This window comes from Eutrigla gurnardus (assembly GCF_963514095.1).
Source record: "Eutrigla gurnardus genome assembly, chromosome: 6".
In the NCBI taxonomy this organism is placed as follows: Eukaryota; Metazoa; Chordata; class Actinopteri; order Perciformes; family Triglidae; genus Eutrigla; species Eutrigla gurnardus.
In genome coordinates, this window is record NC_139920.1 from 20,724,559 (window position 1) to 20,744,569 (window position 20,011).

General features: G+C 45.5%; 1 protein-coding gene across 5 annotated transcripts; it reads right to left on the reverse strand.

The window, feature by feature from the left end:
• Positions 1-8,939: 8,939 nt before the first annotated feature.
• ndnf (neuron-derived neurotrophic factor) lies at positions 8,940-19,516 on the reverse strand. Of its 5 annotated transcripts, XR_014597237.1 has the most exons (6): positions 19,189-19,516; positions 13,394-13,588; positions 12,942-13,066; positions 9,620-11,492; positions 9,494-9,586; positions 8,940-9,463 (listed from the first exon to the last, which is right to left on the reverse strand). XR_014597237.1 is itself a non-coding variant. In XM_084010633.1 (4 exons), exons 2-4 carry the CDS (start codon positions 13,585-13,587, stop codon positions 10,096-10,098), a joined length of 1,716 nt encoding a protein of 571 aa, XP_083866759.1. In that variant the 5' UTR covers position 13,588; positions 19,189-19,516; the 3' UTR covers positions 8,940-10,095. The 5 variants fall into 5 exon arrangements, 1 of the variants encoding a protein (XP_083866759.1); XR_014597236.1 differs by having other exon boundaries at positions 8,940-9,553; XR_014597238.1 differs by having other exon boundaries at positions 8,940-9,586.
• Positions 19,517-20,011: the final 495 nt, after the last annotated feature.

Genomic DNA, 20,011 nt, shown 5'->3' on the forward strand with positions numbered 1-20,011 from the left:
AAAACAACAGAACACACACAACAATTATTTCTCGTAATCAACAAATCGATAAAAGTATTTTTTACATTTTTTTAAGCCTCTTAGACTTGAAAAATAATGAGTTTTACATCATATTAAAGTGAATAGCCTACCGATGGACTCTGGACTGACAAAGCTCAATATGCTAAAAAAAAAAAAAAACATAAATAATGTTAATGACATACCAATACAGCGGTAAGTTAAAAATTCCCTGGTGTAGATATTTAAAAAAGCAAATAAAAATACAAGCATATTATGTAAAACCCCTGAAATCAATAACGTTTCATGTAACTCTAAAGTCCAGCAAGTATGACTTTGAATGATGACTCATGACTTTAGTCCTGTATCTCAATACCATCCAATTCATCCCCAAGAAGTACAAGTTTAAACACGTCCCTGAGGTTTATTCAGTTATTTAAACTCATAATGTTAATGTTTAACATTAAGAAGACTGAGCCGTTTTAGTGGAGACAGTAGAGGTGAACATATATCAGCATGACATTTTCTGTATTATATGACAAATTAGAGTCAAAGGTTTTTAACTTATCCATGAATCACAACATGCTTTACACAATCCTTTTACCAATGTTATTAGTCAACAAATTATGTGTAAACCAGGGAATGATATATGAATAAACCCCTCAGTAATGATATATAATAAAAGGAATGAAAGTCTGGTGGATGTAAAAGCAGTGGAGATTTCTTTGAGAAAAATACTCATTAGAGAAAAGCTATGGATTGTAAAATGAACAGGGTCAACAAACATTAAAGCGTTTTTAAATGTTATGCATATACAAGCAAATGAGGCATTATATAATGGTGAATTTATGAGAACTCTACAGACAAAAGTAAAAAATAAATGCTTTCTTTCCTCCACCAAGTGTCTCACTTTAAGAGGGGGAAAACTTGAACATTTCAAAATAAAAGCACACAAAGTAAAGCCAGATGATTCCTTTCTTCTTCTTCTTTTTTCTTTCTTCTTCCCTGCAAAACCACTGACTCTAAATGCACAGTGGTGGATGTGGTTTCCACTGCTCTGAAACACGTCTGCATGGTGATTGTGTGAAAATGCTGTAACCATCAAGCAGACCTCACATTACCCGGATTACATTCGCTCCGTCTTGATTTGTTGACGTTCGGACAGATTAGCATCGTTGACTGTTTGTGTACGTTGTTTCCGAAACACCTCTCCACACAAACGTCTTCGCCCTTTAATCAGTGGCGTGTCATCGGCGTATAGCGTCTGGGTTTTTTTTCTGTGTGTGTTTATGCCGACGGCTTCCTGTTGTGCTCGTGGCTCAACGCCAAGCTGCTCTGTGATTGGTCGGGCATTGTTTTGGCTGACGGGTTGCAGCGAGAGGCTGAATTCTGATGTACGTTGTTTACTTCGGAGTCAATGAGCCGGTACGCTCCAGTGTCTTCTTCGTCAGGATTCAGAATCGGGGGGTGAACCTGTCCGTCAAGAGGGGATTCTTCCCTCAGATGACTATGGTGGTTGAGAGGGTGTCATCAGCACCCCCAGGGGTCATGTTCCAGAGGGTTACAGGGAGGCTTATTGGGTGACAAGCCTGATCACTGCACTGAGAAGGGCCTTTGTGTGAGTCCACCCCACCCAGGTCCTCCTTAGTCCATGTCAGCCCCCCATCCTCCACCCCCCTATGACCTCGCTGTCAGTGCCTTGGCCTATCGGGGGGCAAGACGATTAAATGTCATGACCCCTTTTTCCCCCTGTGCACTCCGAGGACCCTCCACGCCATTAACTTTCACTCAGCTTTCACCAAGATCACCGGGGTTATTCCCACCCGCTCTGATCTCCAACACCTGCACAAAAGACACACCGAAACACACACCGAGGAACGCCTCCGCCGGGACCTGGGATGATGGCGAGCTGGATGGTGATCCCCCCCGATGTGGTGGTTTTAAGATCATGGAGAGTCTGTGCAGGTCTGGTCAGATACCTAACAGTCTGTCTTGGTCTGTTGGTTGAGAGAGGGATCGTGGCTTTTTATGTGTGATGTTGCCGTTGTATAAAGTAAACCTGCTGACAGGAAGTTGACGACTCGCTGAGGTTTTCCAGTGGAGCCATAATGTTACGAAGAGACAGAATAAATTAGTCAAATTTAACAAGTTAATGCTTCATCCAAACACTCTGATCACAACATTGGAAACTTCAGTATTGGGTATAAACCAATGACCTGATGATGGCGCAAGATAAAACGAATGAATGTCTGGCTAAAAACCTGGTGGTGATGGCCAGAAACCCAGATGACAACAGCCAAAATGCCAATTTCCAGTCATCCAAACCAACGGGTGACATCATCATGACTATGTTCAATTCTTATGTGCAGTCAATGGTGTTTGGTTATAAACCAATTGCCTGATAATGGCGCTAGATCAAAAAGAATGAATGCCTGCTAAAACCTGGTGGTGATGGCCAGAAACAAGGATGAGGACTCCTAAAAACCAAGATGCTGACAGCCTAAAACCAAGATGGTGACAGCCTGAAACCAAGATGGCGATGGCGACTCCTAAAAAACAAGCTAAGGACTACGAAAAACCAAAATGAGGACTACTAAAAACCAAGAAGAGAAGTACTAAAAACCAAGATGAGGACTCCTAAAAACCAAGACGGCAAGAGCCAGGATTGCGACAGACTGAAACCAAGATGGCGAAGATAAAAAACATAGATGATGACAGCCAAAATGCAGAAACTGGTAGCTTCAATACGGCAGTCCTATAACCAACAGATAACATCACGGTGACTACATTACCTTTGAATGTAAAGTCAACAGTAATTGGTCATAAACCCAACGATGGCGCTTGATGAAATCAAAGTTGGAACATGTCATAGCAACCCATCCCATAAGAGTACAGACGTCGCTCTTAAAACCGCCAACATGGCGCCGCTAGACGGGAAGTTGGAGGATCACCAACGTCAGCCGGTTTCATCCTCTGGGGAACATGAACGTCTGTACAACATTTCTTTCCATCCAACAGACTAAGAGCCGACCGACTGACAGAAGATTGTGCAGGAATCTGATCCCGAAATAAAACACACAAATACACATGGACGGCATCGCCTCCGGCTAGCTGGACACAAAGAAAAGTCTTAAAATCACTAAAAAATCATCACCAGCTTTTATTATTGGGAAATCTGGTCTACTCGAGGAGCTCACATCATGGAGGCTTTGTTCCCAGGCGTCTTTCAGCATGTCTGACTAATGCAGAGAGGCTTTCCCTAGAAGGCCTCGTGGAAAAGTCCACATGGACTAAGCCGGCCCTCGAAGACAATGATGCATTGAGGACTTTAAAAAAATCACCCTTGATAAAAAGTTTTTTTTCAACTAAACAAAGAAATTTGTATCATAAATCCCGCAGGACCAGAGACTTTGAAACCTGAAAAGTACCCAGCCGTGGAACCAAGCCCACTCAGTGGCTAGACTGCCAGTTTGAGTCTCCGAGGGCCAAAAACTACAGAAACCACATTTAGGACACGGTGCAGGAAAGGGATTGCATTGAAATAAATACTTTCAGAGTCTTTTTTTTTTTAAGTAAATATTTTCACTGGAGGAAAAAACCTCAGTTTGGCAAACATACAAATGGTTCCATACAAGATTTTTCCAAATGGATGTGTGCATTTTTCTAAAATCTCTCAAACCTGATACCATAGATTGAGGGGCCAGACCACCTTTTGTTTCATGTTTCACATCCACCCCCCCTCCCCCCCTGTAGTCCCTCACCGCAGCTCCCCTATTTCAAGGCTGTCGCTGAATAGCCAGCAAACCATTTCCTGAAGCACCGAGGTCACTGGATAAACGATGTTTTCGTTTGACAACCCCCGGGTCGCCGCCGAAGGAGGGTCTTCAGAGAGGGAGCCTTTTTGAAATTACAGTACTGATGAAGCGTGAGAAATTACAGGCACTTACAAGTGATTTCATGAGCACCGGAGAGCGGTGGGGAGGACCACCCCTACGCAGCCCAGGCAAGAGAGGGAGGGAGCACAAATACACAAAGGCACACACATTGTACACATCCAAATGCACCATAACAGGATCCTCAAAGTGTGTACGTGACGGTTCGTATGGTAATAACACCGACCTTTGAGCTAAAGAGCGATTTAATGGAAATCATGCCATTATTTTTTCTCCCCCTACTTGAGTTATCCTAATGCAGATCGGCTGAGACGGGGCGATGCCCGAGGGCCCCTGGTCTCCCACTCTACTCCCTTCCTGGGAACAGGGCTCTCTCTTGGTCAGGATGGGTTTGGAAGGGAGCCTCACTCTTTTCCTCGGCTTGTGGAGCTAGGTTTGGACCCGAGCCTTAACAATGATCTATCCCCGGAGCCGCTCAAGTGGAATCATTTTCATGGGCTTTGTTTTCTCGCAGGCGGGGCCGGGACTCCCTCCGCTTCAGAGGGTCATCGTTTTTTTTAATTTCACGCTGTTTTTCTTTGGAGATTTTTTCGAGACAGTGGCACCCAAATCATTTTCTACGCATGTGGGAGGCAATTGACCCTAAAAGCAAAAAGCAACAGTCCCGAAAAGCAACGGTCCCTAAAAAGTCCCTAAAAGCAACATTGCTTAAAAGCAACATTGCTTAAAAGCAACGTTGGCGACAAATGTCTCAAACCTTTATAAAATATTTAGAATATTGAATGTTTCAAATTGTCCATTGAAAGAAAACAATCGGGACATTAAGAGAATGTTCCCATACGGTTCCCTGTTGATTGTATGAAAACATTTAAGTTGGTCAGATGTTAACAATGGACGTTGAAATGGACGATATCTTCTGAAGTAGGATGGAATGCAAAAATCATCATTTATTTAAAATCAGAAGACCTTTAAACGCTGACTGGACTGAACTCTCGTCTTTGCAGCTCATTTCATATCAGGTTTAAGATAAATCGATGATGTAGTTAACAATGTAAACAAGTAACAGCAACAATCACAACGCTGATATTTTCAGTAGGATATCTTATACTGGTTAACACCATCGAAAAAAACATAGCAACATTAGCGTTTTAGCAGATGTAGCATGTAAACAGTTTAGCTTGCCAACGTTATATCAACACTGATCAGCCTTAGCAACATTAGCATGTACATCCCCTGTACCCTTAAAGAACTCCACATTACGGGAAACATTACAGGAAACATTCTGGGAACGTTGTGGAACCGTTGTCGGAACCTTCCAGGGCGACGGTTGACGTCTAGGATCGTACCATCTCTAGCTTTGGTTCTGACCCCGTAGATTGGCAGCAGTCCTTCACTCGCCGCTGAGCTTCTTAACATTTCCCTTGGTTCCTCCCAGCGTGTCCCGTCTGTTTGCTGTCTGTCTCGGTTTGGATTCCGTACCAGCCTCTCCTCCCTGTTTCACCATCTCTGTCCAAAAGTGTCACTCATTTCATTCAAAGGAGGCACACCAATGCCAACTCCTCAAGCCCCCGACGGGCCGGTGCTGGAGGTGCTGCTGGTGCTGGAGTCCACGAAGCACATCTGTGACATTATTTACTCCAGGAACTCCTTCAGTGAATCTGGCTGTGTGCGGGATATTGGCTTAAAGTCATGTTGAAATGAAAAATGTCTTTTTAACCCTTTTGGATCACGTCTCCGTTTATAGTGCGCACCTTTGTAATACCTAATATGGTATAAGAAATTACCAAAGCAATATCACTTTCTTTGTATTTATATATCAAAATTCCTTTTTTTTTTTCTTCTTGGAAAAATATTATGAGCGTGCTTACATCAGCTAGTACCAACCAATAATAAATTGACATCCACGATCAATCAGAAGAAGCAAAGTTTATGAGCTAATCTCAACGTTACATCCTGGAAGAGTTACTCAGTTTCAGCTTGACTTTTCAGGAAACACATTAATGTGCTTTCTTGTCTGAGAGTTAAAAAGAAGATTGATATCACTCTCAAATCTGTCTGTTAGATATGAATTTACAGCCCAAAGACTGTTAGCATAGCTTAGCATAACGACTGGAAGATATAGGAAACAGCCAGCTGTCCAAACGTAAAAACCTCTAAACCTCAATAATATTAGATGATAATAATGTGTAGTTATTAGTTAGCTGTTTTTATGTTGGGTTGTTTTAAATTTGGACAGGCTAAGCTACGCTAATTTACGCCTAGCATATTCTTCATTTTCTCCCTCTGCAAGAAAGTAAGGAAACATAAATGTTGCACTATTCCTTCCATGATGATGTCAGGCAAACCCTGCTTTCACTCGCTAATGTGAAAAAGTCAGATTGTTTAGAATTGCATTTGCGATCTGTCTGTTGCACTCGTACACTAACGTTGTTTACAAACCGCTGAAGGGTCCATCCGCCTTTCCAAACTAATTATATCATGCAAAATGTATCAAATCAAACGTAGATATAAAACTCTTACTGAGACTTCCTGTCGCGAGTTAGCCAACCACATCATTTACAACCTCAGTTTGATTGAGATTGTACGAGTTTGTTGCATTAAGTCAAACTAACCGAACCGGGGGGACGAGAGCCGGGTTTCTTCCGTGCGCCGCTGTGATTACTCCACCACTGACTTAGCTGAGTCTCCACTCCTTTCCCTGCCCCATGCACACACACACACACACACATATGTATATATACAAAACTAGCACATCAAAGCCCTGTTGCTCATTACCGCGCTTGAAGATAAACACCGATGGCCCTGCAGATGGTTAGCCCTCGAACAGAGGTTTCTCTGTATGTTTGCATGAGGCAAAATAAGAAAGTGCAGTTTTCCATCTCAGACCCTCTCCAGTTGAGCAGAGTCTTCTAAAAGGACTTCACACAGCCGAACCAGCCAGCTTCATGAGTGGCGGTCTACGGGGGTATCCATGACGCTCCTCCATGTTAGTCCAGGCCAGCGGCAGGTTAATGGAAACCAGGTGGACCCCCCCCCTCCTTGCATTTCCTTCCTTCTTGACCAGCGGCGCTTGATTGACAGCAAGCTAACCCAGAATCAAGGGGCATGGAAACATGGCAATTCAAGAGCAACAGCTGCTTTTCTTGGCGGCAGAGGGAGAGTGTTTCCATTCACCTGCAGACTGCACCTTGATTGGAACGTGTGGCTACGTGTACTGATGTGTGTGTCTGGATTTTCTCTTCACGTATTTGTGGTTAAACTGTGTCTAATGGCTAAACAGTATCACAAATCATCTAATTCTTACACATATTTTTTAAGTGTATACACTTACATAAGGGAAAGGTGAAGAAACAGATTGCTTCGGAGATTGTGGTCTGTTTAATATCCCCTGGGGGTTTTTTTCTATCGTTGAATGGTGTCATTGCAAGTGCAAAAAAGTGCTATTTTGACTACTGAATTATTGCAGCAGTTTTACCCTTAAATCAAACTTTCAGAAAAGAAGTAATGAAAAGTTGAATTTCTTTACAATATAATGCACCGTTACTCACTTTACTACACTCAGATATATAACCTCCACAGTCTTACTTTTGACCGCTAGCTTAGCAATGCTAATGTTAACTAGTGTTAGCATCCTTGAGATATATAGGCTATTACACTGTAGCTAACATGACCAGTAAAGTTATGAAATGCAAATGTTAGCAATGTTAGTGATTATCTTGAGATACATATCTCTGTGTATCTGATATGAACAATAGCTTATAGATGCTAATGTTAGCAATTTTAGCATTATCTTCAGATACATATCTCTGTGAAGCTTATTTGACCGGTAACCAATGGCTGCTCATGTTAGCCAATGTTAGCAATATAAGCATTATCTTGAGATATATATTGTGTAGCCGTTATGACAAGTAGCTCATTGTTGCTAATGTTAGCTAATGATTGCGAAGGAGAAAAAAATGCCAAAAATAAAAGTCAAATTCATCTTTAACTCATATTTTACTTTTCTTTATTTTTGCAAATTAATTACAATCAAAATACGAGTGATGGGAGGTCGAGTCTGTAGCCACAACTGTTTATATAAACAATATTATTATGTTTAACACAATTAACATGTGTATCGTCATGATATTATTGGTGCAAATTGATTGGAACGAGCTGATGGAAGCATGCGTCATACTGTTTTCTGGGAACCAAAAAAATATTGGAATTTTACATAAAGATATGAATAAATAGTTTTATTGTACATTGTTTTGGCATATAATGTTAAATTGTTTTCTTCATTCATATAATTTATGGCAAGGGTTTCCTGTTTTATTTTGTTACTCACCTCTCCTCTCATTTCGGATCACGTCACTTTCCGCCTTTGTGTGTTTGTTTGTTTTTTATTCAAAAGGGAGGATTATTTGATTTCTTCTCTCCAAACTTACGGTCATTTTAAATAACATAAAAAAAACACAACAAAAGGGGTTTGTTATATGTGACACGTAATTTCACGTATGAAATGCAAATGTTGCTAATCGACAACATCCTGTGTGGCCGCGTTGGCACGGCATTCCGTCGTCAAGGCGATCAGTGTAGAGTGCAGTGACAGCATTTCAAGCGTAACTGTTTTTTTTATAAATGAAATAAAGAGAGAGAGAGATAGAGAGAGCAAGAGAGAGAGACTACATGTGAAACAGATGGTCTGCTCTCAGTGGGCTAAAACAAACTTTCAACTGACATCTCTGCCTCGACTTTCTTGTGCTGAGTCCGCTTTCTTAGTTCCTTTGAAAGCCCCTCAACACAAACCATATGAAGAGTTCTCCAGCAGAGACAGAGAAATGCACTCATAGAGTAGATGCAATTTATTACCATACATTTACGTTCCCGTTCCCGTTGCAAATCATTTTTCGGGGATCGAGTCATCACTTTTGAATCACTCCCGAGTATCGGGTTGTGCTTACGAACCCTAATTTAGACGTCTGTGTTTATAAACACAATACGCAATGTGCTGTTTGCTCTCTGAGGCTGTGATGTTAACTGCTTGGCAAAAGAACATGACACCCGGGGTGACAGAGGGATTACTTGTTCTATATTTAGTGTTTATGTACATGAATATTGGCAGGACAACTTTGTACATGTGACACACGCACACACACGCACACACACACACACACACGCACACATTGATACAGTGATAATAACACAGATCTCCAGCACAGAACACATTTACAAGATGGGCTCTAGAGCAAACACTGGCTGAGATACAGAAGGGAATGTTTCCTTGTAACAGTTATTATTGTCTTCATTTAAAAAATTAAAAATTAAAAAAAGGACAATCAACAAAAGATAGACGAAAAAGTATAAAATAATTTAAATTCCTCCTAAAACATGTAGCGAATATGCAGTGAGAGATCTATACAATGCGGCACTATCTCCTCCGGTCGGCGTGACGTTGAAACTGAAGGAACTCACAGATGCGACGAGACGAGAGCAAATGCCATGCAGCAATGAAAGAAATGCACAAGATGATTTTCTGTGACGTTACGCCCTCCCCAGTGGCAGCGTCGTGTCAAGCCACGGTGACGAAACACCTTCCGCCGTGGGCCACGGTGACCGAGCACCTCCCGCCGTGGGCCACGGTGATCAAGTATCTTCCACCGTCGGCCAAGGTGACCAAGCATCTCCCGCCGCCTTGGGCCACGGTGACCAAGCACCTCCCACCATCGTGGGCCACGGTGACCAAGTACCTTCCGCCGTGGGCCACGGTGATTAATCACCTCCCGCCGTGGGCCATGGTGACCAAGCACGTTCCGTCGCCTTGGGCCACAGGTGACCAAGCACTTACTGCCACCATGGCCCATGGTGATGAAGCAGCTCCCGCTGCCGTGGCCCACGATGACGAAGCACCTCCCACCGCCGTGACCCTCAGTGATGAAGCACCTCCTGCCGCCGTGGCCCATGGTGACGGACCACCTCCTGCCGCCGTGACGCGCGGGGACGAAGCACCTCCCGCCGCCGTGGGCCACCCAGAGGTGCCGCAATGAAATGTAAACATAAATATACACGTCGATATCTCTCTCTACAAACTGTTCGGTAGCTGTCACAGGCCCATCCACTGTGTGAGTAGTCAGTCTGTATACACTCCTTAGTAGAATATCACTTAGAGTTAAATAAACTTATTTAATATATATATTTATAATAGATTTATTCTTTGCAGAGTCATTTAGCAGTATTTCCTTGTTTTGACCAGTTTGCTCTGGTATTTAACCGAGTGGCCGCTGTGTCCCACCACGTAAACGTCCAGCAGGTAGGTCTTTCCGGCCTCCAGACCCGTGATGGTCTCTGTAGTCACAGCCTTCTGCAGGTTTGGGCTGTGGAAGTACTTGCACAGGACCTTTTCTGACTTCCTGCGGGTCTCTGGCCCGGCGCACTGGTTTTGTTCCCGGCGTCGCTGCTCCTCGCCATAGTTGTCGGCCACCTCCTTGCGGTAAATGCAGTACTTGTTGCGATCCTGCGTGCCCAGCCAGGCCACGGTGGCAGAGGAGCAGGTGCGCAGCTTGTCAAAGGCCTTGATGCGCGTATCCTCTGGAAGCGACGGGAAGGGCTGCTTGCTGCTGGGTCGTGTGGTGGCAAGCACCTTCAAAGTGGAGGCCCCTTTCCTGCTGCCCCTCAAACGGATCAGGTACTTGGCTTTGGGCTTCCCGCGCAGCTGGAACTGCCGAACCCCCTCCACGTTCTGGGACAGCAGCAGCTTGCCGTCGCGCCTCACCTGCACCTGCACGGCGTCCAGACACGTGTGGACGAACAGAGTGACCCTCTGATGGGAAGACACTGGGGCAAAGCGCAGGAACTTGCTGCCCTTCCTCTTGATGAAAACATCCGATACTTTGCCGTCCTTCAGCTCCACCGTCTTCTGGCGAGCTTCCTCTTTTGTGCGAGCGAAGGTTCCCACGTACGCCGTGCTGGTGTTGGTTGCAGAGTTCACAGCAAACACGTCGAAGTAGTACTGCGTGTCTGGTTTCAGGTCTGACACAGTGAATATATTTTTATTCCCTATGCACACCTTCTGAATGTCTGATGTTCTGGGCTTGGCAGTGTACGCCCGGGAGATCTTGTTACTCGTGAGGCCTCGGTCCTTGCCGAAACCGTTGTCGGAGGGCACAAAGCCAAAGTGAGCAAAGTCAAATGGGCTGAAGTCTCGACCTGGCTTCGGAGCCAGCATGAAGGCGTCATCAACGCTCATCTTGGCCTCAGCAGCACACATGCTCTTGAAATTGTGCTCCTTGTTGAGCACTACACAGTACTGGACGGGCTGGCCCATCAAGAAGCCCGTTGGCGTCGGCTTCCAGGCCAGCGTGATGGTGGTGCGGCCCAGTGCAGTCACATCCACTCGAGGGTCGTAGGGCAGCTCCGGGTAGGGCTGATCAGACTCCGGTGTTGTGGTGGCATACACCTTGAAGTTGCTGTCTTTCTCCGTGGACAGCAGCTCCAGCTGGTAGAGGCCAGAGGGCGAGCTGGTGGCCACGTAGGCCTCCACATCGTTGCCCTTGTAGGTGAAGAGCTCCGTCCCCTCGTCCGCGGTCACCTGCTGCTTCTGCTGGTCCAGAGGTTCAGGCTCTCCTGGAAAACAAAAACAAACAAGCACAACATGAGCTCTTTGATCCACGTTGCGTCCAATCTGTAGTCGTGGCTTTGGACAATGTTTTTCCTTCTATTTCATTTGATGAAAAGCAATTTCCAACCCGCGCTGAGAATGTTTAATGCTTTGAGGTCACGAAGAAGCTATGCAAGGCCTCACGGACGATTAGCCCCTCACATGGCAGTCGTGTTTTCACTCCAAACATCCCCCAAAGATCACAGGCCAGCATTCACTCATGCCTTTTCCGGGGCAAGCTGTGCTACAAAGAGGCACCTTGTAGCTTCTATGTGAGAGAGACGGCCCAAGCATAATATTATGTTTGTCAACTGGAGAGTGTGCTCAGTAGTGTACTAAAAATTAATGCTCAAAGATCTACTCCCACCGGAGACGTTTAGCAGAAAAGAGCTGCTAAGACAGGAAGAAAGTTCAACTATTGCTCCAACACTTCTGCCAGTGGCCGAGCGTGGGTTGGGTCCGGATCTTAAGACTGCATTTAAGAAGTGGACGTGGTCTCCGTTGTCACCCATTGGATTATGGACTACGATTTTGAAGCGTATAATGTACTAAATGAACAATCCATCATACTGGATTGAAGAAGACTTGAAACTAGAGATTGTGACCACAAACTCATGTTTATAATGTTTACTGAGATAAGTAGGGTCATTTTCTCATAGACTTCTGCACAATCTGACGTATCTTTGCAACCAGAGCAGTCACCCCCCAATGGCCATTTGAAAGAATGCAGCTTTGGCTTCACTTTTTTCAGACCCGGAGGTTGCCACCTGGTCCAAATTTTGCAGTTATTCTTCTACTTAGAGATTAATTATTTTCTCTTGAGGCACGTCTTCAACCGGTGTAACGACCCAATAAATCATTTGGTAATATTCACTCTGACAAGAGTGCGGCCACAAACGCAGGTGCTCACGTATTTAATATTCAAATATATGCTCACGTCACACGTCTACGCTCTAAACCACCGGGTTTGGTCATCTGGAAAGATCGGCCTTGTTGAAAGGATGCCCTCCAGATGGAGAAAGTTTTTAAAGCAGGGGAGGGAGGGGGGGGGGGGGGAGACAGAGAGAGAGAGAGAGAGAGAGAAGGAAAAGAAAAAAGAAAGACGTAGTAGCAGGATTTACCTTAAGAAGACAGCTTAAGTAAAGGGATGTAATGGCTTTGATTCAGCACGCTGACTAGAGTGGCGCTCTTCCCTGAAATTACACGTCAGCTTTGGGCCAAGTCAGACATCATAAGTGGTCAGACTAGACACCACGACTGACTTAATTAAAACCCACCAAAACACAAAGCCTAACATCACTGCGTGGGTTAATTGTGTGTGTGTTTGTGTGTGTGTGTGGGGGGGGGAGCTGGATAGTGATATTTCCACATAACGTGTCATTAACCTCTTCCACTGCTCCTGATGTCTATTATACCTGATCCCTCTCCGCTGGCCTCCTCTGGCAGCTCCTGCAGCGTAAGTTTCCACTCCAGAGGAGCGTCGCAAGGTGTCACGGTCACAGACAGGGGCGTGTTGTCTTCCTCCACCACAAAGTAGTACCTGGGGGGGGGGGGGGGGGGGGGGGGGGATAGCAGGTTAAAGGGACTGACATCATATTTTGAGAAAAAGCATGAGGTGTCCTGTTCGAGCGACGCCATCGTACCACCAACCTTGGTCTCTCGCTCTCCTGCTGACAGACTCTCAATTACACCGACACGACTCTCTCATTTATTATTTAGATTTTGCATCTACATAATAGATCACGCTACATCTGATGTTTCCCATCTATTTACGGTAAGTGGCCATCAGCAGGGTTAATGTGTTCCTCGACGGTTGTTATAGCTCACTTCCCTTTCATTGCGCCCTCTGTAACTCATTCGCTCTCACCTTTTGGGCGTGTCCCTGAACAAGAAGCCGCTGATCTCGGCTCCGTCCGGGACGACGGAGGAATCGTGGAACAGCGTCTTGTCTCGGATCTGCATCTGGAAGAGTCCTTCATCTCTGGTGGGCAACTTCTGGGCCAGAGCTCCGAGTCCCAGCAGCAGCAGCACCAGCACACTCCGACTTTTACACTGCCTCATTCTGAAAGACAGACAAAAAAACAGCTTCTTCAGTTTCATTTAAAAGATACAGAGAATAGTGGAAACAGAATCAGGTTTGTTTTCTTGCTGAGCGCAAGACAAACAGATCGATCATGCCTGTGCAGTAAATACAAAGTTACAGGCTGCAGCAGCCTAGCTTAGCATAACGATGGGAAACAGCTAGCATGGCTTTTTTATTTTTTCCAGATTCAATATCACTTTTTTTCCTTGAACCTTGGGAGTCCTTGAACGTATGTAAGAACAAACAACAGATTTACATCAAACAGTAACAATATGAGAATAATGGATTTTAAGGTAGCTAGGCCAGCTGTTTGCCCGAGCTTCTAGTCTTTATGCTAAGCTAAGCTTATCAACTCCTGTCACTATACAAATGTGGTGTCAATGTTCTCTTCTGACTCCTGGCAAGATTTAACTTACCAAAATGTCAAAACTATTCCTCTAGGCTGAAACTAAACATAACTTAATGATAAAAGAAACAACTCATAGGCTGATTTTGTTACCTGTATGCTACATTAAGATAAGCTAATATTTAGCATACCGACACAAGTGTTCTCTTCTAACTCCCGGCATGAAAACAAAAGAGTGTGCTTTACAAAATGTCAAACTATTCCTTGAAAGTAAAAACATCAAAAGAAAGAAATGGGACGTGGATTTTGTTATTTTTGGAGAGAACTACTCTAGCTGAAACTTTCCAGACTGCTATGTTAAGCTAATATTTAGTGATATAAATCTTCTCACAAGAGTTCCCAAAATGTCAATTTTTTTACTGAATTATCAATTAATATTGGTGGTTTGCGTTGTGTGTGTTCAAAATGTCTATTTTTGCAATGGAAGTTCTGAATGGTTTATTTTTTTTTGTTGGCTTCTTTTTTTTCTTTCCTTTCTTTCTGGCATTAGCTTCTATTTGGCATCACTGAGCTTTTGGCAAAATGCATCCCAGTGGTTCTGCTTTAATTAGTTTCCACGACATATTTTATTTTATGTTAAAATGTGCTTTCCCCCTTTAGCTTTAACCTTGATTAGCGTTGAAAAGGCGGGCGACAGCGCGGACACTGTCTCTGAGTGGATCAGAGAGAGTTAAGAGAGCTGCTGGCCATGAGAGGAGGGGATTTAGACTTAAACACAGACGTGTGAAGGAAAAGACATTTTGCTGGAAACTCGGTGGAGAAACCACACTATTTCATAAAAAAAACGCTTTATATAAAAATCCATGTCATTTAAGTTTTATTGACACTAATATGAAAATGTTTAGTGGTGCCGTCCACAGATGGAGCCGTGGCTGAGAGCCTCTCACGTACCCCCCCGTCTATTGATTTCTGCCCTATTGATTGCAGCTGATGGGAACGCCAAATCCCCGGTGATTTAATCAGCGTAATGACGGCCCGATTAGCCAGATACTTTACCGCCATTTACTGCCAGTGAGATGGTGTCCTTTTAATGACCCCCCCCCCCCCTTTTCCCCTGCTCCCCCCCCTTTGATCACGGCCCTTTTTTTCATTCAACAAATAATCTCTTTAACACTTGTATGCATACAGTGCGGCCTTTTAACTGTCTTGTCTCCTGTTTCCTCCCCACACAGAGGCAGATAAGTGAACCCAGAGGACTCGGGCCTGGATGAACCTCTGCGCCACCAACATGGCTTCATTCCTGCATTATCATCTTTTAAAAACACGAGCGGGGGGGGAATGCCCTTGACAGTTACTGTCAGTGTCTTAACAGTGGTGTAAGACAGGCCCGAGTGCTCTCTAGTTATGAAGCACACACACTCCAGGGCTGCACGAACAAAACTCACATTACATAAAAAAATTTTATGCAATATATATATATATATATAAATGGGTCGTTCTACAATTGGAGATACATTTGCCGTCTCCACAATAAACCTTTTGAAGAAGACTTTATTGAATACAATTTGAGTAATTGTAAACTCTTACTAAAAATAATGCTCAAAAATGTGTATTTTACGTCACAATTTCTACATAAAATATTAACTTAATGACTATCAACCCACCCGTGATTGTCTGTCTTCAGCTCCTGATTGATACTTTTTCCTGTATTTTTGCATATTGCAAATCCTTGTTACCAGACGGGTCAGGTGGGTTCAGGCTTCTCCCACAACTGCTGTTAGTTTTTTAACACAGACATGATTGCATCACCTCGTCACATGATCAAAAAGAGACTTGTCATTGGACAATATCAACATACGTATTCCCTTATATATAAATATATAATATATTGATGTATAAATACATTATATATCTTTATATATAAAAGACGGGAAGTGACAAAGCGAATCCTTTGCAAAAACTCTCCACATGATAACGTTGTCAGTGGTGCCCAGGGAACCCCCCTAACCTCGAGGGCCCCCAGAGCAATATCACTGCCTGCACTGTCTGTATTTACGGCCCTGCGTCAGACTGCCAGACTTCAGAGAGCAGCAAGCAAAGCCGCCTAAGTGGCACTTTGAGGTCCGTCTCAGAGCAGCGGAGATCCGGATCGCCTCAGAAGAGCGTCACCCGGAATGGCATGTGCTCCTCCCTGATTTAAGCCCCGCCCCTCCTGTATCCACCAAGTGCATCGCCGAGAGAGACCACATGTGAATATTAGCGCGGTGGCGCTGTGGTTAGCATGGACCGGCGCAGAGTCAACATGGTCACACGGGGGCTGAGCCGGATCTGGCTGTATTTTTTTATCCACGCCGGGTCGCATGCCACCGAAATAACACACACGGAAAAGAAAAACACACACACAAAAAACATCTGGAACAAATAAAGTGTAAAGTTTAATTACAACGGGAAGAATGTTGGAGGAACGCGTAATTTAAAGGCAGGGTCGCCCGCAATCTCGTCAACGTTGTTTTTTTATCTGTTTTATTTATACATTTATAGCTTTTTGTTTCACTTCTGGTGCCGTTTCGCTGAGCATTGTGGGTGGAAAAAAACTTCCTGCGTATTCTAATTGGCGATGGTTTCAGCAACAGTGGAAACGAGGACACCGTTTACACATCTCAGTGCTGCACCGAGGGAAGAACGTCACCTCATTTGAATTGACATTTGACCTTGCACTGATTCGAGGTCATTACACGCAAATTGTAGGCAAATGTGCAGCTGTGTAGCTCTGCAGCTCTGTAGTTTGGCAGCTCTGTAGTTTGGAAGCTCTGTAGATATGCATCTCTGCAGCTCTGTAGTTTGGCAGCTCTGTAGTTCTGCAGCTCTGTAGATATGCATCTCTGAAGCTCTGTAGTTTGGCAGCTCTGTAGTTCTGCAGCTCTGTAGATATGCAGCTCTGCAGCTCTGTAGTTTGGCAGCTATGTAGCTCTGCAGCTCTGTAGCTCTCTAGCTCTTTAATGTTGCAGTTCTGTAGCTCTGCAGTTCTTTAGCTCTATATTTCTGTAGCTCTGTAGCTCTACAGTTCTGTAGCTCTGCAGTCATGTAGCTCTGTAGATCTGCAGCTCTTGCAGATCTGTAGTTTTGCAGCTCTGTAGCTCTGCAGATCTGTAGCTCTGCAGCTATGAGTCTGTTTCCAGCAGCAACCAGCCCACTATTTCCCCATATGCGTGCGTGACCAGCACCCCCCCCCCCCCCCCCCCTCACTTTGTTTAACCGCTTATTCCCTCCAGCTTCCTTGTCAGGAGGCACGCGCCGCCACATGGAGCTCATTAGCGGAACGGAAGGGAATCAGAAAGAAAAAAAACTTTAATTTCTACGCAAATAAAGAGACATTTGGGATCCCACCCGACTGGGGACCCCGCCTGGCAGGTCTCGCTGGATGGCGGGCTCCATCTCTGATGCTGTCACCTCAGGGCCAACGTGGGGATTAAGAGTGAGTGAGTGGAGCGTGCGGAGCCAAGGCTGGAGAAGCACCACACAGGAACCTGGACCTGTTCACGGCCCCGGAGCAGGTCTCGGTGCTCTTGGACAAGCCGAGCAGCCTCGTTAATGGGTCAGTATGAGACTGTGGCGGCGGCGGCGGCTCCCGGCCAACGAATGGGAGATTATTATCTGCCGCATGCGCGTCCAAACCAGCGCATTCCTCGCGCCGCCGCTGCAGTTCCTCCTCGCCATCCACAACATCACTCACAGTCTGAGTCTCATGGTCTATCCACATCACCAGAACCACGCAGAGCTGGCACGGCATGGGAACGGAGAGCCCAGTTTCCTTCCCCCACCTCCTCTCCTCCTCCTCCTCCTCCTCCTCCTCCCTCCTCCTTTATAGTCCATCTCTGGAGCTCGCATTTAGCGCTGCATCCTGGAATGTCTCTGTGAGGAGGGTCAGGTCGCAGGGCCGCTTTCTGCCTTAAAAAAACAGCCCATTCAGATAGAATTGAAGGGGGTGGGGGGGTAGAGGGGGTCTGACTGATGTGCTGGCATTGTGGCTGTAAAGGGTGATTAAAGATTACAAGAGAAAATGCCCCATGGGAAAGTCATCCACCCACTGGCCCTATCATCCGGAGAGCACACGGGCCGGGCAGCGTCGTGGGAAACGAGTCAATCAGGGTCCGATATGTCAGAGTGAGTCCGCTTGAGTCCAGGTCTGGAGGACCAGAACGATGAGGTTCACTTTTTTAAAAAAAACACCCGGAGTCTGCATGATGGATAACTTCTGGAAAAAAAAAACTTGTGTGCTTATTCATCTTCCAGCAGTGACTGACTGCATGTGTATATGTGTGTACTTATATGAATTAATATATATATATATACGCACACACACACACGCACGCACACACGCACACGGCGGGCTGTCACTTCTCTGCAGCAACACTGGCGGAATTCTTTCAGCCAGAGAGTTTTCATATGCAAATGACGGTTTAGTTACGGTATGCGACGCAGACCTTCCCATTTTAAGTCTTCTCTTTCTGTGTGTGTGTGTGTGTGTGTGTGTGTGTGTGTGTGTGTGTGTGTGTGTGTGTGTGTGTGTGTGTGTGTGTGTGTGTGTGTGCGTGTGTGTGTGTTCATCATTCATTCTCCTGAGAAAGCAGAAGGGGAGGCAGCAGCAGCAGCGCTACTAAATACAGTTATTCAGATCCGGGTATGTCTCTCATTAAACACCGACCGCGCTCACATGGACCGGATGAGAGGGGGGAAAACCCCCCAAATACTTAGTCCGCCTTCAGCGATCCGCATCAACATCAACACACAAAATATATGGAAATGTATCAGATGGAAAAATTGATCTTCATTAGGCGTGTCCGCGTGCAGATCTTACAGGTGCTAAATAAGTGGGGTTTTTTTTCTTTTTTTTTTACGCACGTTAAAATAGTGCGCATGTTGGATGACTCGCCCCTGGGGGCCAAACATGTTTTATAAAAGTTTGTTATGATAGAAGCCAAAACTAATATATCAAATAATAAACTTTAAGCTAAAAAAAAAAGGCATGAGGCAGAGGCTTGATTGTGTAAAAGTTTAAACTTCCCGGAGTTGTGACCCGCAGCCTCCTCGTCGTCTTCCTCCTCCGCTCCTCGGAGGCTCCACACCGGGCTCAGATGCAGCCTTTTACGCACGTTACAACCGGAGAAAAGTTCCAGAGGAGGAAGTTTACACGCAGAATCATGCAGGAGTGAGAAGAAAAAACACGTCTTACCTTCCAGAAAATGAAAGTTGTCTGCCGGATCTCTGATATCACCAGGGTTTTATTTGTGTTTTAAAGTGCCCTGTGTGTCCTCCGCTAGTCCTCCGCTAGTCCTCTCTCCACCCCCCACCTCCCGATCCTCTGCGTCCGATCAGCCGGGTTACAGGCGAGCTGCGCTCTCGGGTGCGCGCGTGTGTTTTGCAGCTCGTTTTCTCTGGCGGATCTAACTGGTCTCTGGTGGACTTGCTGGAGAGTGAGACTGGCTGTGTGAGTGAGACAGAGTGTGAGTGTGGAGTGTGAGTGGGTTATCCCGAGAGCTTGGCACACTGCGTCCCTCCTCCCCTGCCGCGCCGCTGCTATTGAACCCTCCTCTGGATTGGAGGCGAGACGACTGGTGCGAACTCCCCCCCCTGCGCGCGCTCTGGAGGAAGACTTCGGGACGCAGAACCAGCCCCACTTAACACACACACACACACAGAACCCAAACCAGACAGACTCGCGCAGGTCTGACTGGTTCTCAGACTCTGAACGGACTGACACCTTGAAATCAGTCAGATGTCGTAAATCTGAACACTTCGGGGGGTTCCCCCCCTCTGACTGTTTTATTTACTCTGATGCTCCCTGGGAAATTAGTACTTTGGGCCCTCGCAGGAGTCACGCACGCCTCGAGGCTACTCAGGCAAGTTTGATCACGTGCCCTGATACCTGGGATCACGAAGCGCTCCTCTTCCTCTTTTGATGGCGGAGGTGAAGGCCGAACAGTGATGCTGCTCCACCGGGGTCAAATGTTTATCCCCACAACACACACACACACACACACACACACACACACACA

Excerpts from the sequence above, each read along its gene's own strand:
- ndnf (XM_084010633.1), bottom strand. The coding sequence starts at position 13,587 with ATGAGGCAGTGTAAAAGTCGGAGTGTGCTGGTGCTGCTGCTGCTGGGA. Across the intron at positions 13,067-13,393 it reads TTCAGGGACACGCCCAAAAG|GTACTACTTTGTGGTGGAGG; the intron begins GTGAGAGCGAAT and ends CCCCCCCCCCAG. Across the intron at positions 11,493-12,941 it reads GGCCAGCGGAGAGGGATCAG|GAGAGCCTGAACCTCTGGAC; the intron begins GTATAATAGACA and ends TTTGTTTTCCAG.